The sequence below is a fragment of the Paralichthys olivaceus genome, chromosome 2 (genome assembly GCF_024713975.1).
Source record: "Paralichthys olivaceus isolate ysfri-2021 chromosome 2, ASM2471397v2, whole genome shotgun sequence".
Lineage (NCBI taxonomy): Eukaryota > Metazoa > Chordata > Actinopteri > Pleuronectiformes > Paralichthyidae > Paralichthys > Paralichthys olivaceus.
In genome coordinates, this window is record NC_091094.1 from 29,358,430 (window position 1) to 29,385,826 (window position 27,397).

Below are 27,397 nucleotides of genomic sequence, written 5' to 3' on the forward strand. Positions count from 1 at the left end.
AGAGAGAGAGAATGATCAACCCATGTGACTCAGTATTGCAGGAATCTTGGCCCCTAGCCAACTGTACCTGCTGCTTGTCTGCACCAATCTCTCTTTCTCACACACAAACACACAAGGCCTGAAGGGACTACCTAGTAAACATACTTGTGCCTTTCCCTTGCTCCTATCAATATTGAAACAATGACTGATGACTGTCAATATTTGTAAAATTAATGCATAAAATGCATTCTGTCATTTTCTGAAGAGTAAGAAGTAAGGTGTTAATCACTTTATCATAAAATGCAGAAGACAATTTAGATACTGGATAAGGAACCAGCGAATTCTGGGTATTTTACACAGACGATATCATTAATCATATCTTTTGTATCAAAGGTGTATTTATGTCTGAACATATCCCCAAGATTTTTGCCTCCAACCCAATATAATGACTTAATTGGAATTTAGAAATTGTGGTGTTCACAGTATTATGATAAGGAAGTACTAAATGTGTTCAAGCCTCAGTATATAAAAATATTTTTATTGTTTATATCACCAACATGTATCACTGATGAAGATATCATGACTGTTTTTATTGTTGAAGCTTTACTGAAATCAAGAATTTTCCCCAACACACCCTGATTTATTCATGTTTCAATCATATATCACATGATTGATGATGTACAGTATTTAGAAGCGAAATAGGATTAAGTAAAAATCAAAATTTTTAATAGAGAACTCTTATTTAATAAAAAAGTAATTGACAGAATAAGGAAAGCAGGAGGACCCAAGTGTGAAATAACAAAAATGGCATGCATGGGTGCTTGGGTGGACAAGCCGGGCAGAGATGTTTTGGGCAGATGGCCCGAGGGATAAAGGCTGGTCCTCATGGGGGGCTGAGCAGGGGGACAAAGCAGCACACTGGTTCTCTATGAAGAACGGACAAGAGCAGGTGTCTTCCTCTCCATCAACGCTGCACCAGGGACAGGAGACTACGATGACTCAGGCACTGGTTCTGGAGATGGCTGCAGCTCTGGCTTGGGCTTTGGAGATTGTTTAAGCTCTGTTTTTGGGATGGCATTGCCGTCACAGCCAACAGACCAGGACCAGGCGATGGCATAGACATCACAGCCGACATGGGTCCACCTCATTCACAAACAGCTTGAGTGTTGTGCTTCTTCTTCTCATTGCGTGATGCCATGATTCACCATAGAAACCCATTTGTCATCAGGTTACTTTTATATTCATGAGGTGCTTTGCATTGACCGTTTATGGTTGAATATGGGCTTGTGGATAGCGGACTTTAAGGCAGATCCACATACGCACTTTTACAGTTGGAGTATGATTTATATAGAAACATTGCCTTCAGGTGTGATGCGCATGGTTTTTCTTAATAATAATTTACCATTTATCTATTTAACTATTATTTAATCATAATTTTTTTTAAATATTTTTACACTTTTTTGCACAGTTTTGCATTTTTATTTTAAGTAATTGACATGTCTGTGAACTTTAATTTTCTGGACTTTGCCTCCTGAATAAGTAGAGTTTTGATTTTGATTACAGACTCTTCGTTTATCATCTCTATACCTGTGTTTACCATATGTTTGGATTTGTTTTCTCTGGATTTTCAGTTTCCTGTCTTATTTTGTGGTTTTGCTCCTGGTGTGTTATTGACTTTACTTCCTGTCCTTGTCCTGTTTCCTACCCCTGTGATTGTCTGCAGCAGTTCCTCATGTGTTTCACCTGTGTCCAATAACCCCTACCTTCCCTGTGTATATAAATCTCTATGCTTCCCTTTGTCTTTGTTGGTTCATTGTCATCTTACATACTTCTCTCACCACGTGTCATTTCTGTTTTCCTCATTCCTCTCAAGAGAGTTTTCTAGTGGTGAAAACTCGGTGTCTACCTTGTTTTTGCTGTTAGCCTTTTTTAAGTAATTGTATTTTGTTTGTTCTTGTAAAGAACCCTGCTTGATTAAAAGGACACCTTTTGTTAAACCTTTGGTCTCTGCATCGTTGGTCCTCCTGCTTCTTAAATAACCTGAAAGTTATTGAATTTGCTTTTGCAATAAATATGTTATTCATCGATATGTGTCATGTAATTTGCCTTTAAGTGTAATGAACTTTTTTTTCTATAAATGATCATTATTTTAAAAAAGCACATACCAACTTAAGAAAGCATTGGTATCTGTAAAATTCCAACCGAAAGTATCTGTATCGAACTTATAAAGTCTTGTGTGTTGCCTTTAAGGCATTTCTTTTCTTTAAATCATCTGTTGATGCCTTACTTTTAGTTGCAAGTGGAGGATGGAAAATTAATTTACAGTTCAAAAGATTTATTGGTAATATTATTTATCCGTTTGCTTCACAATGACATCACTTCTGGTTTAGAACAACTTCCTGTTTTGACTACTTCCTTTTTTGGCAACTTCCCGTTTGGGGCTTCCTGGTTCTGCTGTAGAGACCTGTGGGACATGCTCTGACAAACAATCCACTTGCATCCAATCCAAAGCATCATAGAGGCAACGCTGTAAGTTTATTTATTCCCTGCTAGACATGCTAGATATAATATCTTAGTAAATATTTAGCTTAAAACATGTTTTGATAAGTTACTTATATTTTATTTTGCAATGTGTACCGGCTACAACAGCTGTGGTAACTGCCACCTGCAGTGCAAAGCAGCAATGTATATTGACAACGATGTACAATGTAATATAACAAACGCTGAATATTTTGTATTCTTTACTTACAGTTTTCACCACAGCATGGTCAAACTTACTACTACGACTCTGTCTTCATTAGCTCTGGTTTACCTTGGTGTTTAGTCAGAGTTACAACACACTGCACGAGAACACTATATCTGGTATTGCCCATCTCTACAGGAATAACAGGAAATAAAGTCACAGACACACAAGGAGCAATATTTCCAAATAAAACACGAAACAAAACACGGTATAGAACAACTACACAAGCCAAATCTAAATAAAGGAAAACCAAGGAAAATCATCCATCATCAAAATGTTCAACAAAAATCCAATAGCTTTTCAGATAAATGAGCACAGAGCTCAGTCATGATTGTAATTCCACAGAAAATTGTTTACAGCCAAGTGTGAATTATCCTGAGTGGAGACAGAAAAAAGGCAGATGGCTGAAAATACACTAAATATATGAATGGTATATATATATATATATATATACACTGCTCAAAAAAATTAAAGGAACACTTTTTTATCAGGGTATGGCATCAATTCAATTGCACTTTTTTGATAATTATCTGGTCAGTTAAGTAGCAGAGGGGGTTGTTAATCAGTTTCAGCTGCATTGGTTTTGATGGAATTAACAACAGGTGCACTAGAGGGGCAACAATGAGACGACCCCCAAAATAGGAGTGGTTTTGCATGTGGAGGCCATTTCAAGTTTCTCCCTCTTGATCACTTTGACTGGTTTTCCATTAGTGTTGGCTTTAGCTAGAGTCATTATCTCTACTGGGAGCATGAGGTGATTTCTTAACCCTACAGAAGTTGCACAGATTGTCCAACTCCTCCAGGATGGCACATCCATGCATGCCGTTGCAAGGAGATTTGATGTGTCTCCCAGCATAATCTCCAGAACATAGAGGTGATTCCAGGAGACAGGGAGTTACTCTAGGAGAGCTGGACAGGGCCGTAGAAGGTCCTCAACCCATCAGCAGGACCGATATCTGCTGCTTTGTGCAAGGAGGAACAGGTTGAGCACTGCCCGAGCCCTACAGAATGACCTCCAGGAGGCCACTGGTGTGAATGTCTCTTCCCAAACAGTCAGAAACAGACTTCATGAGGGTGGTCTCAGGGCGCGACATCCTGTAGTGTGCCCTGTGCTCACTGCCCAGCACCGTGGAGCTTGATTGGCATTTGCTATAGAACACCAGAATTGGCATGTCCGCCAATGGCGCCCTGTGCTTTTCACAGATGAGAGCAGGTTCACCCTGAGCACCTGTGATAGACGTGAAAGGGTCTGGAGAAGCCAAGGAGAACGCTATGCTGCCTGCAACATCGTATACACACTTGAACTAATGGGTAACTCAGAACAGGTGGCACAGGACAAACAGGTGAACATGATGAGGGTAGGAAGTCAAATGGGGAAAACACACCGGGAGTAGGGACTACAAAATAAAACAGGAAACAATGAACAAACCTAAAACATGAATTCAAAATGTAACAAAAACACTGTTTTGAAACCGAACTGAAAACACTCTTCATAAACGAGAACAAAAAATACCATAACAATGACAGGGATGAATGCAGGAGAAGCACAGGGGGGAACACGGAGGAAGGCAGAAGGGAACATGAGAGGAACACAGGGTGAACATAGCGAGGGACAAAGAGGGGACAAAGAGGGGAACACAGGAGAAGCACAGGGTGGAACATAGAGGGGAACACAGAGATGAACACAGGAGAAGCACAGGGTGGAACACAGAGATGAACACAGGAGAAGCACAGGGTGGAACATAGAGGGGAACACAGGAGAAGCACAGGGTGGAGCACAGAGGAAGGCTGAAGGGAACATGAGAGGAACACAGGAGGGAACATGAGAGGAACGTGGCGAGGGACAAAGAAGGGAACATAGAACAAACTTAAAACATGAATTCCAAACATAACAAAAATGCAATTTAAACTACAACTGAAAACACTCTTTATAAAAGAGAACAAAATAACATAACCGTGACAAAATACCATAGCGTGACAGAATACAATACTAGTGACAGAAATACCATAACGTGACAGAATACAACACCCGTGACATAAATTGGTGGTTGTTGGCTTATGAGAGCCAGGTGTGCCTCAAGTTCCTGGTCTCTCTCTGGGTCACTTAGAGTGGTATGAAAGGCGTCCATCTCCTCAGCTGAGCACCTGAGGCTGCTGATGAAGGTGTCCCCCAGTAGCTTCTTAGTTAAGGTGAAAGGTTAGAAATGGAAGCAATGCACTTCTTTGCGCATTCTCTCACCTGTCTCGGTTGCCACTCTGCCCTGTGAATGCTCATAAGCTTCTTTCTCAAAATGTTGTTGAGTTTGGCAAACCGTCTGGTTGTTTCTATTTTTTCTGCAATTAGTATATTTTGTTGGCCCCATGGCTCATTGTGTAGGTTGGCTGCATGTTGTGTCAGTCAAAGTGGCCAAACCTTTCTGATGCACAGCTGACAATCCATCTTTCCCTTGGCTGTCATCTTGCATGAATCATCCGATGAAGTGTGACCACATGAAGTTGTTATTGGTTGGGGGTCACTTGATCCACTTCTGTGAGACTCCTCTACAGGGATTGAAAGGCTTTGGAGGTACTGAGCTCTGTGGGGGGATTCTGGGAAGGGCTCTTCCTACATCTCACCAGGACCAGATCCTGTGTGCTGCAGCTTGTTTTCCAGGTCCATGGTTTACATCCTAGCCTATTTTTAGGCCTTGAAGATTTTTTGCATGATTTATTTGATAATTTCCAATCAATAACCTTGTTTCAGTCATAGTGGGGTTCTGTATCAGCTCCAGTTTTATATATATATATATATATATATATATATATATATATATATATATATATATTGACTGCTCAAAAAAATTAAAGGAACACTTTGAAAACACATCAGATCTCATTGTGAAAACAAATTATGTTGGATATTTATACGGATATGGACAGTTTAATGTCTTAGGAACAAAAGGGTTCCACATCTTTGATGGAAAAAAACACCCCGAAAATCATAGTGAAAAAGTGATGTGGCAGGCTATATATATATATATATATATATATAAAAACTGGAGCTGATACAGAACCCCACTATGACTGAAACAAGGTTATTGATTGGAAATTATCAAATAAATCATGCAAAAAATCTTCAAGGCCTAAAAATAGGCTAGGATGTAAACCATGGACCTGGAGAACAAGCTGCAGCACACAGGATCTGGTCCTGGTGAGATGTAGGAAGAGCCCTTCCCAGAATCCCCCCACAGAGCTCAGTACCTCCAAAGCCTTTCAATCCCTGTAGAGCAGTCTCACAGAAGTGGATCAAGTGACCCCCAGCCAATAACAACTTCATGTGGTCACACTTCATCGGATGATTCATGCAAGATGACAGCCAAGGGAAAGATGGATTGTCAGCTGTGCATCAGAAAGGTTTGGCCACTTTGACTGACACAACATGCAGCCAACCTACACAATGAGCCATGGGGCCAACAAAATATACTAATTGCAGAAAAAATAGAAACAACCAGACGGTTTGCCAAACTCAACAACATTTTGAGAAAGAAGCTTATGAGCATTCACAGGGCAGAGTGGCAACCGAGACAGGTGAGAGAATGCGCAAAGAAGTGCATTGCTTCCATTTCTAACCTTTCACCTTAACTAAGAAGCTACTGGGGGACACCTTCATCAGCAGCCTCAGGTGCTCAGCTGAGGAGATGGACGCCTTTCATACCACTCTAAGTGACCCAGAGAGAGACCAGGAACTTGAGGCACACCTGGCTCTCATAAGCCAACAACCACCAATTTATGTCACGGGTGTTGTATTCTGTCACGTTATGGTATTTCTGTCACTAGTATTGTATTCTGTCACGCTATGGTATTTTGTCACGGTTATGTTATTTTGTTCTCTTTTATAAAGAGTGTTTTCAGTTGTAGTTTAAATTGCATTTTTGTTATGTTTGGAATTCATGTTTTAAGTTTGTTCTATGTTCCCTTCTTTGTCCCTCGCCACGTTCCTCTCATGTTCCCTCCTGTGTTCCTCTTATGTTCCCTTCAGCCTTCCTCTGTGCTCCACCCTGTGCTTCTCCTGTGTTCCCCTCTATGTTCCACCCTGTGCTTCTCCTGTGTTCCCCTCTTTGTCCCCTCTTTGTCCCTCGCTATGTTCACCCTGTGTTCCTCTCATGTTCCCTTCTGCCTTCCTCCGTGTTCCCCCCTGTGCTTCTCCTGCATTCATCCCTGTCATTGTTATGGTATTTTTTGTTCTCGTTTATGAAGAGTGTTTTCAGTTCGGTTTCAAAACAGTGTTTTTGTTACATTTTGAATTCATGTTTTAGGTTTGTTCATTGTTTCCTGTTTTATTTTGTAGTCCCTACTCCCGGTGTGTTTTCCCCATTTGACTTCCTACCCTCATCATGTTCACCTGTTTGTCCTGTGCCACCTGTTCTGAGTTACCCATTAGTTCAAGTGTGTATTTAAATCCCCCCCATGTCATTGTTGGTTCATCATCATTTTCTCCATGTCCATGTAAAGGGGTTAGGGTAACCCTTTTCTAGTCTTGAAGACCACTCAAAGCGCTTTACACTACAGTTTTCCATTCACCCATTCATGCAGATGGGAAGACTGGGGATCAAACTTCCGACCTTCTGGTTGGAGGACGACCGCTCTACCCCCTCAGCCACAGCCACCCATGTGTATTGTTAGACCTCAGTAAGTGTTTCTGTATTTCCCGTTGTTTCTCCCTTGTTTTGCCAGAGTGCACCTTTTGCTACTTCTTTTGTTACTTTTACCTTTTAAATAAAGGACTCTTTTTGTTAAATATTTAGTTCTGTGTCTTGGTCCTTCCCTTTCCCTTTTACCTTCCACGTTCCCCCCCTCTCACCGCCCAGCTTGATGGAGGTTAAGGAGGTGGTCAAAGGAGCCAGATTAGCCTCTGCAACAGGTCTAAGTGGAGTCCCATACAAGGTTGTGACAAGCTCGTGCCACTGCGGGTTCCTCTCCACAGATGAGTACGGTCAGTTAACTCTTTTATTATTTTCTCACACACACCCATATACACACAATTGTCCTGCTGGGCTTTTCCGGTTTGCCTCCAGCTACTCGTCGTGACTGTCATGTCTCAGCACACTACTGCTGATAAAGGGGTGAGAGAGTAATTAGTAAATGCAGTACACCTGTACACCAGACTCTCTCCCTGGCGCCAATCCCTGAGCCACCTGCCCACTCTCTCCCTCCTGCCACCGACACTAACCACCCCCCACTACTGCAAAGGTATACAATTGTTTACCACAATTCCTCCAGTGCCTTTGGAAGAGGAGGAGCCAGTTGGGGTGTGCTGAAGAGGTCTGGATAACCAAAGAGGAGGAATTGATGGCCATCCAGGGCTCCAGACTAATATTTTTAACTAGGAGCACAGTAGTCCCTACTGAAAAATCTAGGAGTGCAAGCAGAAGAATTTAGGGGCCCATCTTAATTCAACCTTCAATGGAATTATTCACATTATCCCCCATAAATAGACAACTTACATAAATTACAATGTCACGGCTCCAGACTAACTTTTTCCACTAGTAGCACTTATTTTAGGGGCACCAGCACAACATTTAGGCACAACACTTACAACGCAACACATTCATATTTTTTGACTAAATAACAACCACATCAAAACAAGGAACTTCCTCTTACAGGATGCCTCTCCTTCCCCTCCCTTTAGAGTACGTCCCTCTGAGGACCACTAGGGTCTGGCACCTCAGTACAGGCTCTCCCTCAAGACTGTGTGCTGAGCCCACTCCTGTACGCCCTATACACCCACGACTGTGTCCCTCGCCATCCCTCAAACAGAATCATCAATCAGCAGGGGGAGACGAGACCGCCTACAGTGAGGAAGTTCAGCATCTGTCTGTGTGGTGTCAGGCAAACAACCTGCTTCTGAACACCACCAAAACCAAAGAAGTCATCTTTGACTTCAGGAAGAACCAGATGGACTACGCTCCTCTCTGTATCAACGGAGACCCGGTGGAGAGAGTGTCATCCTTCAGGTTCCTGGGGGTCCACATTCAGGAGAAGCTCTCCTGGGTCACCAACACCATGGCCGTGACAAAGAAGGCCCAGCAGTGATTGTACTTCCTCAGGATACTAAGGAAGAACAGCCTGGAGCATAAGCTTCTGGTGTCCTTCTATCGTACTACCGTTGAAAGTGTGCTCACTTACTACATCACAGCGTGGTTTCCTGGGAGCACAGCTGCGGACAGGAAGGCCCTGCAGCGAGTGATCAACAACGCCCAAAAAATCATCGGCTGCCCTCTACCCCACCTGGAGGAGATCACCACCACCCGCTGCCTCAGCTGATCCAGAGTCATCTTCTCCGACCGCTCCCACACAGCCCACCACCTGTTCGATCTGCTCCCCTCGGGCAGGAGATACAGGTCAATCAGAGCCTGCATCTCCAGGCTGACATACAGCTTCTTCCCCTGGGCCATAAGAACAATGAACACACAAACTCTCAAATAACTGTGAACTCTCCAAAAACCTTTGCAATAACTGTATTTTCCATGTGCAATAATAGACGTACCGTATAACTTCCACCTCCCCCCATGAGCCATTCCCACATCAGTCACAACTCTTATTAGGTTACTGTGTGTGTGTATAGCTGTGTGTATATACCGTGAGTGCACTGAATGCCAGTATAAATGATCGTCCATAATCGTATTTGCACTGTAGGATCTGTTTGATTCATATTTGCACATTCCATTTTTAAGCTGCTGTCTATTTATTCTTCTTCATGCATATGTTCTACTCTCAGTTGCACTGTAGGGCCTGTTTACATTTCCTTCCTGCATATCTTAGCTGGTTGTTTATTTATTACATATTTATTGGTGTGTTTGTGTGTGTGTGTGTGTGTGTGTGTGTGTGTGTGTGTGTGTGTGTGTGTGTGTGGCTTTAATCACCAGACACACCAACCAAGATGGCTGCGCGTGTACATGCTCCGGCTTCTTCTCTCTCCCGACAACGCAACATTTTTGTATAAATCGCAGTGTTTTTATATGTCTTCGTCATGTTGTGTCGACCAACATCATCGGCAGAGTTTCTGCTTTACATTGGCAGAATCACATCTTTCAATCATAACCCAAACCCAGCGTACGAGGATATGCTATGAGGCTGCGGTCTGCTCCAGAGGCCTGGACCAGCCCGGACCCCCACTCCTGCACCTCACTCAGAGTGGAGGCGCCACAAGCGGCGTGAGAGGAAACAGAAGAGGGGCAAGCGCGGAGGTATCCGAGCCAGGCTAGCAGCTAGCCCCCTTACAAGCCGGCCATCCCAACCATCGTGCTGGCCAACGTACGCTCTCTGGACAATAAAATGGACTACATACGGCTCTTAAGGAATACCCAGAGGAATGCGAGAAACTGCTGAGTGTTTGTGTTTACAGAAACATGGCTTAACAACAACGTCCCGGACCGCGCCATCAAGCTCGAGTGGCTAACTTGCTACCGAGCAGACAGAGCCCTCACCAAAGGAGGTAAGACACGAGGGGGGGCCCTCTGTATTTACATCAACGACGCATGGTGTCGGGACTCTGTTGTGGTGAACAAGCACTGCTCGCCGCTTTTGGAGCTCATGATCATGAAGTGTCGGCCATTCTGCCTGCCGAGGGAATTTACAGCTGTTATGATCGCCGTGGTGTACATTCCCCCGAACTCCAACAACAAAAGCAGGAGTGAGGCACTGAATGAACTATACCACCACATCAGTGAGCAGCAGGGGATTTGAATCATGCCAACCCCAAGACTGTGTTTCCAAAACTACAACAGCACATAGACTTTCCAACTTGGGGCAACAACACTCTGGACCATGTTTACACCTTCCAGAGAGGACCTTACAAGGCTTTCCCCCTCCCCCACCTCGGTGCCTCAGATCACATCACCATCATGCTAATGCCAGCATACAGGCCACAGGTTAAAGTCACCAAACCAGTTCGGAAAGAGATGTGAGTGTGGCCAGAAGGGACTGTAGAGGCACGCTGCCTTCAAAGCAGGAGACCAGGCTGGCCTGAGAACAGCAAGGGCCAACCTGTCACGTGGCATCAGAGAGGCTAAGAGGCAGTACTCCAGGAGGATAGCCCACCAATTCAGTGACAGCAGAGACTCACGCAGAATGTGGCGAGGACTAAAGTCAATCACAGACTACAAGCCCCCACCGCAGACCTGTGACAGTGCCACCTCTCTGCTGAACGAGCTGAACGGGTTCTTTGCTCGCTTTGAGGCACAGAACACCACGCATGCACAGAAATCCCCCCTCCTCCAGGTAACCAGGTGATTACACTCTCCACAGACAACGTCAGAAGGACATTCAGCAGGATCAACGCCCGAAAAGCATCTGGTACTGACAATATATCTGGCCACGTACTGAGGGACTGCGTGGGAGAACTAGCAGATGTCTTCACAGACATCTTCAACACCTCTCTGTGTCAGACAGTCGTCCCCACATGCCTCAAAGCCACCACCATCATCCCAGTTAGTCATGGAAAACATCAGGTCGGTGCTCCCCCCCTCCCTGGACCCCTTCCAGTTTGCATACCGGTCAAATCGTTCGACCGAGGATGCCATCTACACCCAGCCCTTACACATCTGGAAAATAAAGACTACCACGTCAGAATGCTGTTCATTGACTTTAGTTCAGCATTTAACACCATCATCCCACAACAGCTGGTCACCAAATTTGACCAGCTAGGACTCAACACTTCCCTGTGCAACTGGCTGCTGGACTTCCTGACAGGGAGACCACAGGCAGTGCAGGTCGGCAGCAGCACATCCAGCACCATCACCCTGAACTGGGTGGCCCCCCAGGGATGTGTGCTGAGCCCCCTCCTCTTCACCCTGCTGACCCACGACTGCATGCCGATGCACAACTCCAACTCCTCTATCATCAAGTTTGCGGATGACACAACTGTGGTGGGTCTCATCAGCAACAAGGATGAGACAAGCTACAGGAGTGAGGTGAGCCATCTGACCTCTTGGTGCAGACAGAACAATCTCTCCCTGAGCGTGTAGAAGACAAAAGAGATTGTTGTGGACTTCAGGAGAGCGCACACCCAACACCCCCCTCTGACCATCAATCTCTCCTGGACCAGGAGCAGTATATATTTTATATTTATACTTCTTTAATATTTTTCTAATATCTTCTTATATTAAGATGTGTTTTTTTTATTCAGTGTATACTGTTTTTTTTAACTTAAATCTGTGTTACTGGGGAGACCGAGAGTATGTTCAATTCCTCAATATGTATGTGTATGTGTTGCAGAAATTGACAATAAAGCTGACTTTGACGTTTGTGGGTGGGTGGGTGTGTAAATGGTTGTATTTATATAGCGCTTTTCTAGTCTTGATGACCACTCAAAGCGCTTTACACTACAGTTTGCCATTCACCCATTCACACACACATTCATACATATAGTGCATCTATTTGTAGCACTTTTTATTGTTCTTGGGGCATCTTGCCCAAGGACACTTTGGCATGCAGATGGGAAGACTTGGGATTGAACTTCTGACCTTCTGGTTGGAGGATGACCGCTCTACCCCTTAGCCACAGCCACCCAAACGTAGTGTGGTGCAATACCACACAAACTGGTTGAGCTCACCCTTCTTCGACACCATGTTCCCTGGATAATTAAGGACTTTATCCTGTACTATTACAATAACTTCAGGGTAAGGGTGCCCTCGGTCCAGATTAGACTGTCACTAGATCACCGGTCCCAGGCAGCAGGTGGATTCTTTAATGTCTAACGAAGCTCATCACCTGGGCAAAGATGGGTTTTAGTCAACTAAATCCAGGTCTCTAGTGTGAAGGAAGGGGAAAGTAGTGATCTCTCAACTTTGCACTTTGAACTGAAGCTCTTTGCTTATTTTACAGTTAATTGTCTTTACCAAAAGTAGCTAACTATTTTAAATATGATTGCAACACACTACTGGAAATAAAACAGTAAATGATCACTCGTACTAACCAGTTTCTTCTCTGGGATCCACTACACACACACACACACACACACACACACTTGAGATACATATCTTCATTTTTGAAGAGGAAAAGCAGTATTACTTCTTTTTCTTTACTATATGCTCGTAATCTGCATCAGTAGGAGGCTTGAGTCACTTTTTCACAGTTGCCATGATGACATGTTGTGTGTGTTCCATTGATGAGGGCTTTTTTATGTCCTCATGCACTAAGGATTACTTCAATTTAGAGTTTGACAGTTCAGAGTTAGTCAACTCCAAGGTCAGGATCACACACTCCTAAGATTAACAAAAAATACCTCTTACTGGTAACACCTTTAAATACAATTTCTTTTCCTTTTGAAACACTGTATCAATTGAAAACCATTGAGGCAGGGAGACTGGGAAGTAGAATGAAGCACAAACCTTTGTAGTAGAATAGACTTCGTTCAGTGAGGACGAACCACCGCTTGTTCCATTGCTTTACTCCACTACTGGCCTGTCAAAACAATAACATCATTACACATTGTCATTATTATCATCATCAATAACAACATAATCTTTATCTCTGACCACAGGGGCAGCTGTTGCTCAGGAAGCAGAGCTTGTTCATTAATTGGAAGGTAGATTATTGAATCCTCCATCTTGAGTAATCTGATCACAAGTACAGTTGTGAATGCACCCATTGCACACTGAAGACTTTTTTAGAAATGTAGGTGTCTAACACTGAATCCCCTACCTCCCTCTGTCTCTGGTCTTGCCTAGGGGACTGAGAGTAACAACTGGTTTGGAGAATGAAGATTATGTGTGGGGTGTGAGAAGGTCTGTAAAGTAAAGCAGTGAAAGGCCATTCATTGAATTAAAAACCATTAATAAAATGTTAAAATCAATTCTAAAAACCATGGGCAACCAGCGTAATGAGACAAGAATGGCTGTGATGTTTCAACTTCTTGTAAAATCGTTGCTGCTTTAATTTGCACAAGTTCGAGGAAGTAGAGATTTGCAATAATATATATAGCTGGAGATAAAGCCATGAGTGAGAATTTGTACATTATTTGATGGAAGGAGTGATCTGATATTGGCAAATTTCTTGATTTAACTGTGATATTACACAATCCCTGTATGCATTAGGTCCAAACACCATCTATATAGTTTTGTTTGAATTGAGCATGAAATAGTTGTAAGACCTCCGCAACTCAATGGCAATGACACAAGTTGTCATTGGGGCAACTGAGGTCAGATGGATTTCTGGATAAGTAAATTTGTGTGTCATCTGTGGCTGAGTGAGTAGAGCGGTTGTCCTCCAACCGGCAGTTCAATCCCCCATCTGCATGCCGAAGTATATGGTGTGAATGGGTGAATGGCACTATACTGTAAGCGCTTTGAGTGGTCATCAAGACTAGAAATATAAATATATAAATACAAACCATTTAACTTTACAAATCACTTTGGCTAATTGACAGTAAAGGGCCAAGAAGAGACCCTTGAGGAGCACTGCAGACTTTCACTCAAAAGAACAACAAAACTACACATTAAAATAAAATAAAAAAACATTTCCATTTATCAGAATCAGAATCAGAATACCTTTATTGTCCCACAAACGGGGACATTTCTTTGCCACAGCAGCAACAGGACAGTAGTGTTTTAAAATATATTAAAGAAACCTTTTCTTTTAAAATATAGACAAAAATTACCACACAAAATAAGTAAGAAATGTATTGCTGTTCTATGGTGAATCAAGGATCTCAAAAATTAACATACATGCTAAAATAAAACAAAATATCCCTTTCAATTTAACAAAATCAGGTATATCAAGATCAGTGCAAAGAAAAACTATTTACATTGTGTCAAACACAGCTGCTTAATGAGAGAAATGGAATTTTGTGTCTGTTGCCAACTCTTTGAACGCACAAATGGTGTGATGGCCATGCGGATACACTGATGCAAGTGTTCACTTGTGAGTCGACTGCAGTACATGTTGTCCACCATGTTCATTGTTGAGAATGCAGATTCACAGCTGTAGGTTGAGCCAAACATTGTGAGAATATGAAGTGTCATCTTCTGCAGCAGAGGGGAATTAGCTGCAGTTACCATCTTTGTCCAGAAGGTGATAACGTCACACTGAGTCTCCTTCAGTGCAATGTTTTCCTGGAGGTCAATTAGCTCATTTTGCAGTGAAACAGCTGTGGCCCATGGGGAGATTTTCTGTGCTTCTGCAGAGAAATCTCCCACATTTCGGACCAGAAATGGATTGTCAATGCACAGAAGGACTTGCTTTCCCGATATGAAGTCATCAAAGCGCAGCTTGAAATCAGCTTCTCCATGAATTCAACATGATGCTGATGATCTCCTTTTCATTTGGTCTGTTTCAAAAGTTTGGGGAGGTGGAGCAGTTCCAACTGTGGGTAAAAAGTAAAATGGAATAATAATCTCTGCTTTGAGATGTCAAAAATGGCATAAAGTATCAAAAGTATTTAAAGTAGGGCTGTTAATCGATTAAAAAAATTAATCAAGTTAATCACGTCAATAGGCTGTGATTAATCATGATTAATCACACAATTAAAATACTACTATTTACAATTACAGTGTTTGAATAAAGAAATGTATGACAAAGTGGTTAGGGCTTTTTAAAACTAAAACTTTTATTTTACATCTCAGCCAATTAGAATATCTTAATTCACAGAGCAACAACAACCATACAATGCCATCAGTCTTTTTTTTAACCTGCTCATCACGGGCACCTGTGTGCCACTGTAGTAAACACGCCTCTGAAATTGGGCTCTACTCTATGATTGCATAGAGGTTTGACTGATAAAAGGGCCTCATCATTAGAATGAATACAAAGTCTCATGGAGTGCTTTGCATTGCCAACAACATTCATAACGAGCTGCCAACTTAAATAGAAGACAAGCATATGAGAAACTGTTATCTTCTGCTACAATATAAACAGCTTGTCTGTAAACTTTGAGGTAACGTTTCACCCAAATAAAGTCAACATTACATTGAGTGGGCTGAAAGCTGAATTATAAACTGAATGTCATAAGTGTCTTAAAAGAAACAAAGTGAACAGTCCTTTTTACACACTTATTTCAATAACAATAACTGTGTGCAAAGGTGTTGTGTTACATAACTTCAGTCAACCAATTCATCGTCTACTTTTCTTTTAACCAGTTACCCAGGCAAACTAGCTTGTTGACATTTTCAGATGACAAAGCTGACCTCTTCTTCTGTACAATGTGGCCTGCCAAAGAAAATAGTCTCTCACATGGCACTGTTGAGGCAGGTGTGGCCAAGTACTTTTGTGCAAGATGTGCCAGCCTACCATGGGCACCAGTGTGCGCTGACCACCACTGAAGTGGACATGTGTCTATGCTGACACTGGGCTCTGCCCTATACCTGTCCAGAGTTTTGTCATTAAAATCTGCATCCTCCTCAGACTCTGACTCTGACCCCAACAGTAGGAGAGCCACTTTCTTCTTTGGTGGTTCTGGTTCCATTTCATCGCTGCAGGACTGTGATTCAGTTTCTCTGTCCTTCAGCATCTGACTCAGCTTTTTTCACACCTCTTCCCTCTCTGCTTTGAGCAGGCACCTGAGGTCCTTGAATCTGGGATCTAGAGCTGTTGCTAGCTTTAACCATGACAGGTTTGTGTTCTCCTTTCGTGTGTTGAGGTCCCCTTTGAATGCAGCCTTGAAGCGCACTATGTAGGCAGGGTCAACATCTGAAATCTCCATTGTACGCAGAAGGTGGCAGAGTGCAGGCAGGACCACAGAACTTTCAGCTCTGCTGTGTTTGCAGGACTGTGTTTAAAATGTCCGACTATTTTACGGCACTTGGCTAATGCACCATCAAACCCGCTGTCACGGAGAGACACTGTGATCGACCGCTGTATAATGTGCGCTACACAAGGCATATGCTCGAATGGTAGACTCCTGGCTACCGCTACCATATTACGAGCACTATCTGTTCCAATAGTGATGACCCTGTCCGTTATCCCCCACTCTTTAGCAACGTCAAGAAACTGGCGAGCGCATGCTTCAGCGAAATGCCTCTCCTCTGTTTTCACTACACCTAACGCAAACGAGTGCAGCTGCCAATTATCATCTATTAGATGAGGTGTTATGCCGAGGTAGTTATGGTTGCTTACTGATGTCCAGTGCTCTCCTGTCAGTGCAATAAATGAAGCTCGTGCCAGCTGCTCCACTTTCGTTTCCTTTTCACTTCCATAGAGTTCATGGATTCTTGTGACAATAGTTCCCCTCGAAGGCGTTTTGTAGGATGAGTCCCCTGAGGCGATCTAGATAATGTCTCGAAGCCCCTTGTCTTCAACGATGTTGATGGGTCTGCAGTCCGTTGCGACCCATTTAGCGATAGCATTAGTTAGCTTAGCTGTTGTCGTCTTGTTGACAGAGCCACCTCTGCTGCACTCTGCCAGCGTAGCTTGACGAGCACGGCTTGAACTCCTCTCGGTGTTAGCATCTGTGTTAGCAAAGATGTGCTTTTCACGGAGATGGTACTTCAGACTCGTTGTACTACGGTGGAAAGACAGTTCATCACTGCAGTATGTACAAACAACTCTGGTTTTATCTAAACTCCTATTCGGAAGCTTTTTAAATATAAATTTGCCGTTAAGCACACCGGGGTCCGTCTCCTCACTCATCACTTCGCTACTTCTTCACCCGCAGGCAGGTAAACATCCGCGCTGGAGGACTACGGCAGGAGATTGTGGTCAGATTTGGTGATGTGATTAATTTGCGTAAAAAAATAAATAACGCATTAAGGTTTCCAGATTAATCACACGCGTTAACGCGTTAACATTGACAGCCTTAATTTAAAGTACAATTCAGATTATGTGTGTGGTAGAAAATATTACACAGCCTACCTGTAGGTCACTTTTAAAGACCTCCAGTTTCCTCTGGACATCAGCTCACACACTGTGTTGTTCTTTCCTTGTAGTTTCATATTTAGGTCATTAAGATGAGATGTTATGTCTGACAAAAATGCCACAGCTTCCATTTTTTCTGGATTTTGCAGGAATTCCATGAACTGTTTTGCCTTTGCACTCTTTTGCTCTGACAGAAAAACTTGCAGCTCAGTCCTGATGGCCCAAAAACACCCACGCCACTCTGAATTTTGAGGAAAAGTCTCTTCAAAATTATTGTGTTTGGGCTCATAATGCTGTTTCGAATTGGAACGTTTTACCATAGCTATGGTGTCCTGGCATATTAGGCACATTGGTCTTGTGCTGGTGAGAGGGAAAATGAATGCAAATTGTTCCGTCCATTCCTCTTGGGATTGCCGATTTTCACGGTCCACCTTTCTCTTCATCTCGACTCACTACTACTCACCATGGCTGTATTTTTATTTTTATTTGCACTTTAATTTCGATAGTGTATACTACACTTTGTTTCTGCTGCTGTAACAAGTAAATTTCCCCGTTGTGGGATGAATAAAGTATATCTAATTTAATCTTACCGGCGAATGTGGAGCATACCATCTTCATCCAATCTTGACTCCTGCCACTGACAAAGTTTCAAACTGTAAACCGCTCCAAAAGGGAAAAGTAAAAAAAATGAGCTGCTGTGGTGGACTTCCAGTAACTGAGTAACAGCCTATCAGCGCACCGTTGTCATGGAGATGACAGCTCATTTACACATGCTTACGAAACCTAAACATAAACAATGACAGAGTCATGCGGTGAAGGAGTCACACAGTAGAGTCACACCAGCTCAGGGGCCACAAACAGAAGGCTTGCGGGCTGAATGCGGACCACAGGCCGCCATTTGAGGACCCTTGCCATAGGACAAGATGTTGAATATCCCTTGTACCCTTGACGGTCTTATGCACTAGTTAAGATTTCAATCACCAGTAGATGTTAACGGATGTTAGAAAACACCAGAGGATCTTAGGACCATATCTTCAATTGCCCAGCCAACATGTCTAAGTGGGGCCCACATGGGATTTACTTGGGTTACATGGGCTTCAATTGGGCATGGGCTCAGAGTGGACTTTTAAATTGGTTAGTGTTGGGCCCCACATGGGCATCCCGGAAGAATATACATGGGCAAAAGATGGGCATCCCATTTGGCTGGCACACATGGGAACTAGATGGGCCCCAATTGGGCTATATTCTCTGGGTGAAATGAGCAGTTAATTGAATAGTTTCAGGTAATATGTATGCAATGCTGTTGACACTTAAGGTATCATCATCTTTGACAATGTTGACACTTATGTCAAAATGTTGGTATTTAAGCCACTATATTGTGATCACCCTAAATAAATAAATAAATAAGACACACATTTTTTGAATAACCTCAACCACAAAATTGTGTTGACATCACTTTGTATTTGTGGAGGCAGGAGTTGCCATGGAATTGCATGGGAATTGAGAGGAAGTCTCGCGATATCTCACAGGAATTGAGAGGAATGGTAAATGGTTGTATTTATATAGCGCTTTTCTAGTCTTGAAGACCACTCAAAGTGCTTTACACTACAGTTTTCCATTCACCCATTCACACACACATTCATACAGTGCTTCTATAGCTAGCACTTTTTTTGATGTTCTATTGGGCAGTTTTGGGGTTCAGTATCTTGCCCAAGGACACTTTGGCATGCAGATGGGAAGACTGGGGATCGAACTTCCGACCTTCTGGTTGGAGGACGACCCCCCTCAGCCACAGCCACCCCAGGAAGTCTCGCAATATCTCACAGGAATTGAGAGGAAGTATCACGATATCTCAATACGTGAACTGTAGTTGGCGCAGAAAAGATTTGAAAAGTAAAGAAAAAAGAAGAAAATTTGAACGTTTGAAGAGTTTTGCATTGGGGATAAACACAGTTCGTTTAAGGAAAGTCCTGAATAACTAATAAAAAACCAGTGTGGAAGTGAAAATTGCCCTGTGTAGACCTAAAAGTTTGTTCAATTATTTTCAATTTAAAATGTTAGCTTTTCAGTTTTTAGGTTGTCTTTTACATCTGGCCAGGGACATCTGGCTAACTCTGGCTCACTTACAGTTTATTTTAATACTTTTGATTAGTGTTGCATTGTCCCTTTCAACTAAACCAATAAATAAATGAACCTAGTTAGGTAGGTAAATGTTTTTTAGCCAGTATGCTAGGACTTTAGTGAATTTAATGTGTGCCTAACATAAGTTTTGACGTACCTAATTGGGGACACACACACCAGCGGGCCCAGCTAGCGGTTAGCCTCACTAGCACCCGCAGCGCTCGCGGCAGCTAGCAGGGCTAACAGCCATCCGGGCCCTCAGCAGCAAGCGCTGTGGGTGCTCCTGTTGTTGGCGCCAGCCGGCTATAGGCCGGACGCTCCAGGGCTTCAATCAGACTTATTTCCTTTTTCTTGCTGGTAAGTGTGTATCCACTATATCTCCCACTATCCACTAATTTTCTCATACAGCCCTTGACTTCTTCTTCTTCATATTTAACCTTGTGTGAATGGCGGTTAACGCAGCATTTCCGCCATCTAGTTGATTGGAGGCGCATTACATATGGGCTTTAATCGGGAGAAAAAGCTCAAATGTGACCCCAAGTGGTAAAATTAGGTATATTTTTTAGATAGATCGATTCATACATACACAAATACATACAATACATGACAGACATTTCCTGTCAGAATTTCCCTTTGGGGATTAATAAAGTAATTCGCATTCATATTCACATGCACGCATGCATACATACATACATACATACATACATGTACACCACACACAATTTTGATTATCTTGTCTTTTCAGGAAGAAATGGAGTTTCACAAGAATGAGGACTGTGTGTATGAATCAGAATCAGAATCACTTTTATTGCCAGGTATGTGAACACACACGAGGAATTTGACTCCAGTTTTACTTTGCTCTCTTAGTACAAACAGTTAACAAAAAACAAAACAAAAACAAAAGCTATGTAATTGTACAAAAAAGCTAAATAGTTGGTGCAATGGTGCATAGTGCATGGATGAAATAATAAATATACATATACAGTGTGCACAGTATATTGTATGTATAGATATTTTACCCGTGATGTTACTGATATTTGAGTCCGGTTTTAGCTGTGAGACAGCCTGAGGGAAAAAACTGTTCTTATTTAGGGATGTTTTGGCGTACAGTGTTCTTTAGCGCCTTCCGGAGGGGAGAAGTTTAAACAGTTTGTATTCAGGGTGTGATGGGTCTACAGAGATGTTACCTGCCCATTTCCTGACTCTGGACAGGTACAGGTCCTGGATGGAGGGCAGGCTGACACCAATAATTGTCTCTGCAGACCTTATTGTCCATTGCAGTCTGTTCTTTTGCTGTTTTGTGGCTGATCCAAACCAAACAGTGATTGAGGAGCAGAGAACAGACTGAATGATGGCAAAGTAGAATTGTGACAGCAGCTCCTTAGACAGGTTGAGCTTCCTGAGCTGGTGCAGGAAGTACAACCTCTGCTGGGCCTTTTTGATGATAGTGACTGTGTTGGTCTCCCACTTCAGGTCCCGGGAGATTGTGGAGCCCAGAAACTTGTTTCAACAGCAGTCACAGAGTTGTTGGTGATGGGCAGCAGAGTGGGGGGCATCTCCTAAAGTCCATTGTCATCTCCACAGTTTTGAACGTGTTCAGCTCCAGATTTTTCTGACCACACCAGCAGACAAGCTGTTCAACCTCCTGTCTGTAAGCAGACTCAACACTGTCCTGAATAAGGCCGATGATCGTTGTGTCGTCTGCAAATTTCAGGAGTTTAACAGACGGTTCTTTAGAGGTGCAGTCGTTGGTGTAAAGGGAGAAGAGCAGTGGGGAGAGTACACACCCCTGTGGGGCGCCAGTGCTGAGTCCGGGTGCTGGATGTGATGCTCCTCAACCTCACCTGCTGCTTCCTGTCGGTCAGGAAGTTTGTAATCCACTGACAGGTGGAGGAGGGCACAGTGAGCTGGGTGAGCTTGGTGTGAAGGATGTCTGGAACAATGGTGTTGAACGCCTAACTGAAGTCCACAAACAGGATCCTGGCGTACGTCCCTGCAGAGTCGAGGTGTTCCAGGATGTAGTGCAGTCCCATGTTGACAGCATCATACACTGACCTGTTTGCCCAGCAGGCAAACTGCAGGGGGTCCAGCAGGGGTCTGTGAAGTCCTTCAGGTGCGACAATGCCTGTCTTTCGAAGGACTTCATGAATACAGACGTGAGGGCGACAGGCCTGAAGTCATTCAGTCCTGTGATTGTGGGTTTCTTGGGGACCGGGATTATTGTGGAGAGTTTGAAGCATGAGGGGACTTCGCACAGCTCCACGGATCTGTTGAAGATCTGGGTGAAGATGGGGGCCAGCTGGTCAGCACAGACCTTCAGACAGGAGGGTGACACACCGTCTGGGCTGGGTGCCTTCCTGATCTTCTGTCTGTGGAAAAGCTGACAAACATCGTCTTCACAGGGGGGGGGGGGGGGTGAATGAGTCGAATCCGCAGTAAAACACATTCAGCTCGTCAGCCAGTTGATTGTTCACTGCAGTGTTGGGGGATGGTCTCCTGTAGTTTGTGAAGTTCTGCAGGCCTCTCCACGCTGACGCCCGACCATTGGCTGAAAGGCTGTTTTGATCTTTTCAGCGTAGCTCCTCTTAGCTGCTTTCACCTTGGTAGTCAGTGGGTTTCTGGCCTGGTTGTACAGGACTCTGTCCCCATTTCTGTAGGCCTCCTCCTTGGCCTGACGGAGCTGCCTGAGTTTTGCAGTGAACCAGGGTTTGTTGTTCTTGTATGTGCAGAAGGTCTTGGTGGGCACACACGTCCTCACAAAAGCTGATGTATGATGTCACAGTATCAGTCAGTTCATGCAAGTCTGAGGCTGCAGCCTCAAAAACACTCCAATCAGTGCAGTCGAAGCAGGCTTGTAATTCCACTATGGCGTCATCGGTCCATCTCCTCACCGTCTTGACCACAGACTTAGCGGATTTCAGCTTCTGCCTGTAGGTTGGGATAAGATGAACCATGCAGTGATCAGAGAGTCCCAAGGCTGCACGGGGTACAGAGTGGTATGGGTCCTTTAAAACAGTTTAAGAATGGTCCAGAGTGTTTGTGTCCCTAGTGGGACACTTAATGTGCTGTTTATATTTAGGCAGTTCATGCCTCGAAGTTATCTAAAAATTTGCATGTATCCATTGAGGAATTACAAAAGAAAATGGTCCTCTTGCCATTAAAATCTGGATATGTTGCATTGCCACAGCTGCACTAGCATGCTTTTTTTTAATATGTTCCAGCATGCGTCCATTTGCAGTGGTGGATTTTTTGGATGGTGGAGGTGTGGCTATTGTGCCATGCAAATGGCTTGGACAAGAGGAAGACTGTTGCCGCTGGCCACCAGGACGAGTCAACATAAATAAAGAAGTAAAGGAGCAGCTTATTAAATAGACTGGCCACAGTTCAAAGTCAGTAGTTTGGGAAAAGCGGGTAATGTACCATTGTTTTTTGAGTGACAATAGTGATGATATTTATGTTCCAAATTATACATAATGCATGTTTCTGATTTTTTATGTTTTTGTGTTTATGTGTTGCAGCAAACTATACCACTGCAAGGGACAAGCTTTTGCAGTCCGAGATGAACTCGGATTTGCAGAGCGAATCAGAATCTGGAAGGGGAAAGGGAAAATGTAAAAGGTGGTAAGTGATACAGTTAATGTGGTGCCAAATTTGTAAAATCAATGTGCTATGCCCTAATCCCATGCCCAATTTTTGGCCCTAATTTAGACTTAAAACACAGTGTAAATAATATATTTTCATGTCAGATTTGAATGTTGGTGTTTACACTTTGATTAAATGTCACATGCATAGTGGAATTCTATCTTTTTTGTCTTTCTTTCGTTGGGACCTGGTATCTGTGAACCATAGCTGGGCCTACATGTGTAGTCAAAAGCCTGACCGCATGTCTCCTTTGTTCTGGAGACAAAGAAGAGCTTCCAGAACTCAGTCTCCCAGGGTGCTTCATCTTCACACATAGGTGGTAAAACTGCTCCTGGAGACAACTCTCAACCACTATTGGTCACTGTGTGCCCCATGAACCATGTTTAATCCTATTTCTATTTCATGTGATGTTTGACTTGTGTTGTTGTGATATTTGGTAATATGTTATTTGAAAGTTAATGTTAGTTCTGTTATGCTGATCACTTCCTTTGCATGCATCTAACTACTTTCTTTAACCTGGCACCAACACCTCAAACTTAACATCTACATGTGATCTCAGCCACATGGTCTCACCACTCTAGGGGCCTTTTGTCTTCATAGTGGCCAGCCGCCATTTTGAATCTCAGTCAGTCACTCACACACACACACACACACACACACACACACACACACCTACACGCATACTCGCAAACTCGCATACACATCTGTATATAGTAAGTACATCTTTTGTTAGTTTGTGTGTTTATACTTTTATTATTCTCATAATAAATGTTTTTCTTCAAAACACGTCTTAGTTAATGTTGCATAAGTGTGAATTTTGCCAACCTCTACACTGTCCATATCCTTCAACTTTGCTAGCTATTGATGTGGTAATTTTGGTTATAGTTATTTATGTAATTATTAATCAGAGTTCCAAATTTGTAGTCAGTAATTTAATGAGACTTATTCAATAAATTGGCTATCCTTTCCCTTCCTTTGAAGGGTCGTGCCCCGATTTATCTTTTATTAGTTTAATTATTATTTAATAAGATTTTTAATATTAAGATTTCTCTGATAGCCACATTTATTGAATGCCCAAAAGCACACCATTTAATGGTGCCCCGCGTGAAGGAAAGTACATAATCGTACCCCGCGCGAGGGAAAGTACATAATAACATTTTTGGTGCTCCGTGTGAGCCAAAGTCATTAATAATAACATTATTTTGATGCCACGTGGAGCAGTGCACAACATTTGTTTTTAAGTTTTTGACACAATGGTGCTGAACTGTTTAAACTGCTTTCATAAAATCAGATTGTTTACAAACCACACAGCCAGGTAGATGGAAATAGTTTTTGGGAGAGCATAAGTAAACGTTAATTTGTTCCAGTTAGAAGCGTTGGTTTACAGTATTAATCAGTAAATCAAATATGTTAACACTTTACTAATCTTAATAATACACCATCTTTTGTCCATTTCAAGGCATTTCAAGGCAAAGGGTTCTGTCCAGTTCTGAGGAGGAATCGGACAGTGCTACACAACCATCCTCCAGTGGGTCCTCCTCACGTCCTCCTGTTATAGGGAACACACCGTCTACTCCTTCGCTCAACTCCTGTCCCTTTGTCAGGCCACCTCTGCTGTCAACACCTTCAGTGGCTACCACACATCACAACCCCCATCAACTGTGCACATAGAGATGGCATGTTTGAACGCGTCCTGACGCTCCTGGAGGAAAACAAGGAGAGGCAGAGGGTCTATGGAAGGATGATACAAACACTCCTTCTGCAAAGTGATGCACCCACAGTGTCAACTAGGGATGTAAAGCCTAGTTTATGCTTCTGCGTCACGTCGACGGCGTAGGTACGGCGTCGACGTGACGCAGTCGTTGAGCATTCGAAGTTCTGCGTCGAGGGAACGCGTTGCTCTGCAATTCACCGCCATGCCGCTAGGGCTGTGTGTTTGTGTGGTTCCAGGGGTTATAGCCGAATGCTTGCTTTGTCTTCCAGTCATAGTAAACAACAGTAAACAATGGCGACCGGTGTGGAGCGGGTGTATTTGGAGTTGGAGCTCATCAATATTGAACAACAAATGCTTATATTGCGAATGATGAGGCGCAGGCGACAGAGAAGACGTTTGCGGAGGTGGTCCGTGCGACCACTAAACCGGTCGAGGCTGGAAACGGGTGAATTTACAACACTGGTTCACCCACTGAGGGACCTGGATGAACAAATGCACTTTCGATACTTTCGAATGTCAACGGGGCGATTTGACGAGCTTCTTCGCCGTATACAGCCATTAATAATGCACCAGACAAAGCACAGCATGCCTGTTGATGTCGCCCAGAGACTGGCAGTGACGCTGAGAATTTTAGCCTCGGGTGGAAGCCAGCAAGCTGTGGCGGCTAGCTACAAACTGGCGTCGAGCACTGTGTCCATCATTTTGTCGGAGGTCTGCAAAGCATTGTGGACAGCGCTTCAGCCCGAGTTTTTGCCATGTCCTTCAACCAAACAATGGGAAGCCATGGCAGCAGATTACTGGCGGCTGTGGAACTTCCCAAACTGCGTTGGAAGTCTCGATGGTAAACACGTTACCATAAAAGCGCCGCCAAAAGCAGGGAGCGACTACTTCAACTACAAAGGGGCTCACTCCATTGTGCTGATGGCAACATGCGATTCCAGGTAATTCCTATCGAGCAAAATAATTTAAAACATGTTTGATCTATGGGTCCATGTAATGCCTGTGTACAAATCCACAGTAAAAAACATTAATGATAACGTTGATGCATTGATGTCCTTTACAGATACAATTTCACAATGGTGGACGTGGGAGGATATGGAAGAGAGAGCAATGGTGGCATTTTCAAAGAGAGCAAGTTTGGGTCGATGCTGCTCGGCCACAAGCTCAACCTGCCCCCACCAGCTGAACTTCCAGGAACTGGAGTCCAGATCCCCCATGTCATCGTTGCTGATGCTGCCTTTCCCCTGCACTGCAACTTGATGCGTCCCTTCCCAGGCAAGTATTATTACATACACATATCTAGTTATCTACCTATATATATGCAGCTCTAATAATGTGTTATATGTATATACCATTGACGTTAAACAGTACGTTATGACTTCCTATACAGGAGTAGGCATGAACATGGACAAGCAGGTCTACAACTACCGCCACTCCAGGGCCAGGCGGGTAATTGAAAATACATTCAGCATCATGGCTGCACGGTGGCGAATTCTTGGGAGACCAATAGAGTTTCGGCCTGAAAAAGCTGTGGATGTCGTCAAAGCCTGCGTGGTCCTACACAATTACCTCACCTACACAGATGAGGTGAGCCCCCCAGACAGCAGATACATCCTGCCGCATTTTGTGGACACCGACAGTTGTGGATCAGTGCAGCCTGGCGAGTGGAGAAAAGTGGTGGCCAATGACCCGAACTTCGTCGAATCTGTGGATCCCACACTGATGTCCAGGGCCCGCTCCACCAGAGCGGCATTGGCTATTCGGAGTGACCTGATGGCTTTCTTTCAGTCACCTCAAGGAACCGTGCCATGGCAAAACGAGATGGTGTCCTGGGGCACACTCAATAAGTGATGTTTGTGAGCTATACGTTGTGTGTAAACTGTGCTTGTGCTGTGCAGTGTGTGCTGAAATAAATATCAAAACAACTGTTTGAAAACAAACCTGTGTGCTTTATTGCCATATAAATAGTATAAATATATATATACATATATATATATGCATATATATATATATATATATAAAAAAGTATAGTTTAAAAAAAAATCAGGACAAAGTGCACCCAAAAAAAATACAACACACACTTCAAATATTTACAAAAAAACTATATGCAATAAAAAGTTCACGGGTGTGGGCTCCTTCACTGTCTGTTGTTGTGTATCAGGCCGTAGACGCTGAACATAACATCAGGTCTCCGGTCATCTGGCACCCTCCGGAGCAAGTCGGCCACCGTTTGCCCGAACCTGGAGCACTCATCAGCCCCATGCAGCTGCTGCTGAAGCTCTAGCCTACGGCCTTCTAGGCTGGCCATCTGCTTTGCAAGGTCGTCCTGCTGGTCCCTCTTTCTTTTGGGCCTAGACACCGGGGACTCC

The 27,397-nt window shown here is 43.5% G+C and overlaps 2 protein-coding genes across 18 annotated transcripts in view; one reads left to right on the forward strand and one right to left on the reverse strand.

Moving 5' to 3' along the window:
• Positions 1-27,397, reverse strand: part of plekha6 (pleckstrin homology domain containing, family A member 6) — a 200,083-nt gene that overhangs the window by 88,681 nt on the left and 84,005 nt on the right. For all 15 annotated transcript variants that reach the window (XR_011239274.1, XM_069514544.1, XM_069514540.1 and 12 more), the window contains one exon: positions 13,093-13,165. Coding sequence is in view for 12 of the 15 variants with exons in the window: in XM_069514544.1 (XP_069370645.1) it covers positions 13,093-13,165 (73 nt within the window). In the remaining 3 variants the exon portion in view is untranslated. The remainder of the gene's footprint in view (positions 1-13,092; positions 13,166-27,397) is intronic.
• On the forward strand, positions 1,861-26,968 carry LOC138405520 (putative nuclease HARBI1). 3 transcript variants are annotated; one of them, XM_069514641.1, is made up of 4 exons: positions 1,861-2,508; positions 24,774-25,969; positions 26,092-26,303; positions 26,419-26,968. In XM_069514641.1, exons 2-4 carry the CDS (start codon positions 25,320-25,322, stop codon positions 26,877-26,879), a joined length of 1,323 nt encoding a protein of 440 aa, XP_069370742.1. In that variant the 5' UTR covers positions 1,861-2,508; positions 24,774-25,319; the 3' UTR covers positions 26,880-26,968. The 3 variants fall into 3 exon arrangements, 2 of the variants coding, with proteins under 2 accessions (XP_069370742.1, XP_069370736.1); XM_069514635.1 differs by lacking the exon at positions 1,861-2,508 and having other exon boundaries at positions 22,608-25,969; XR_011239286.1 differs by lacking the exons at positions 1,861-2,508; positions 26,092-26,303 and having other exon boundaries at positions 25,829-25,969; positions 26,419-26,526.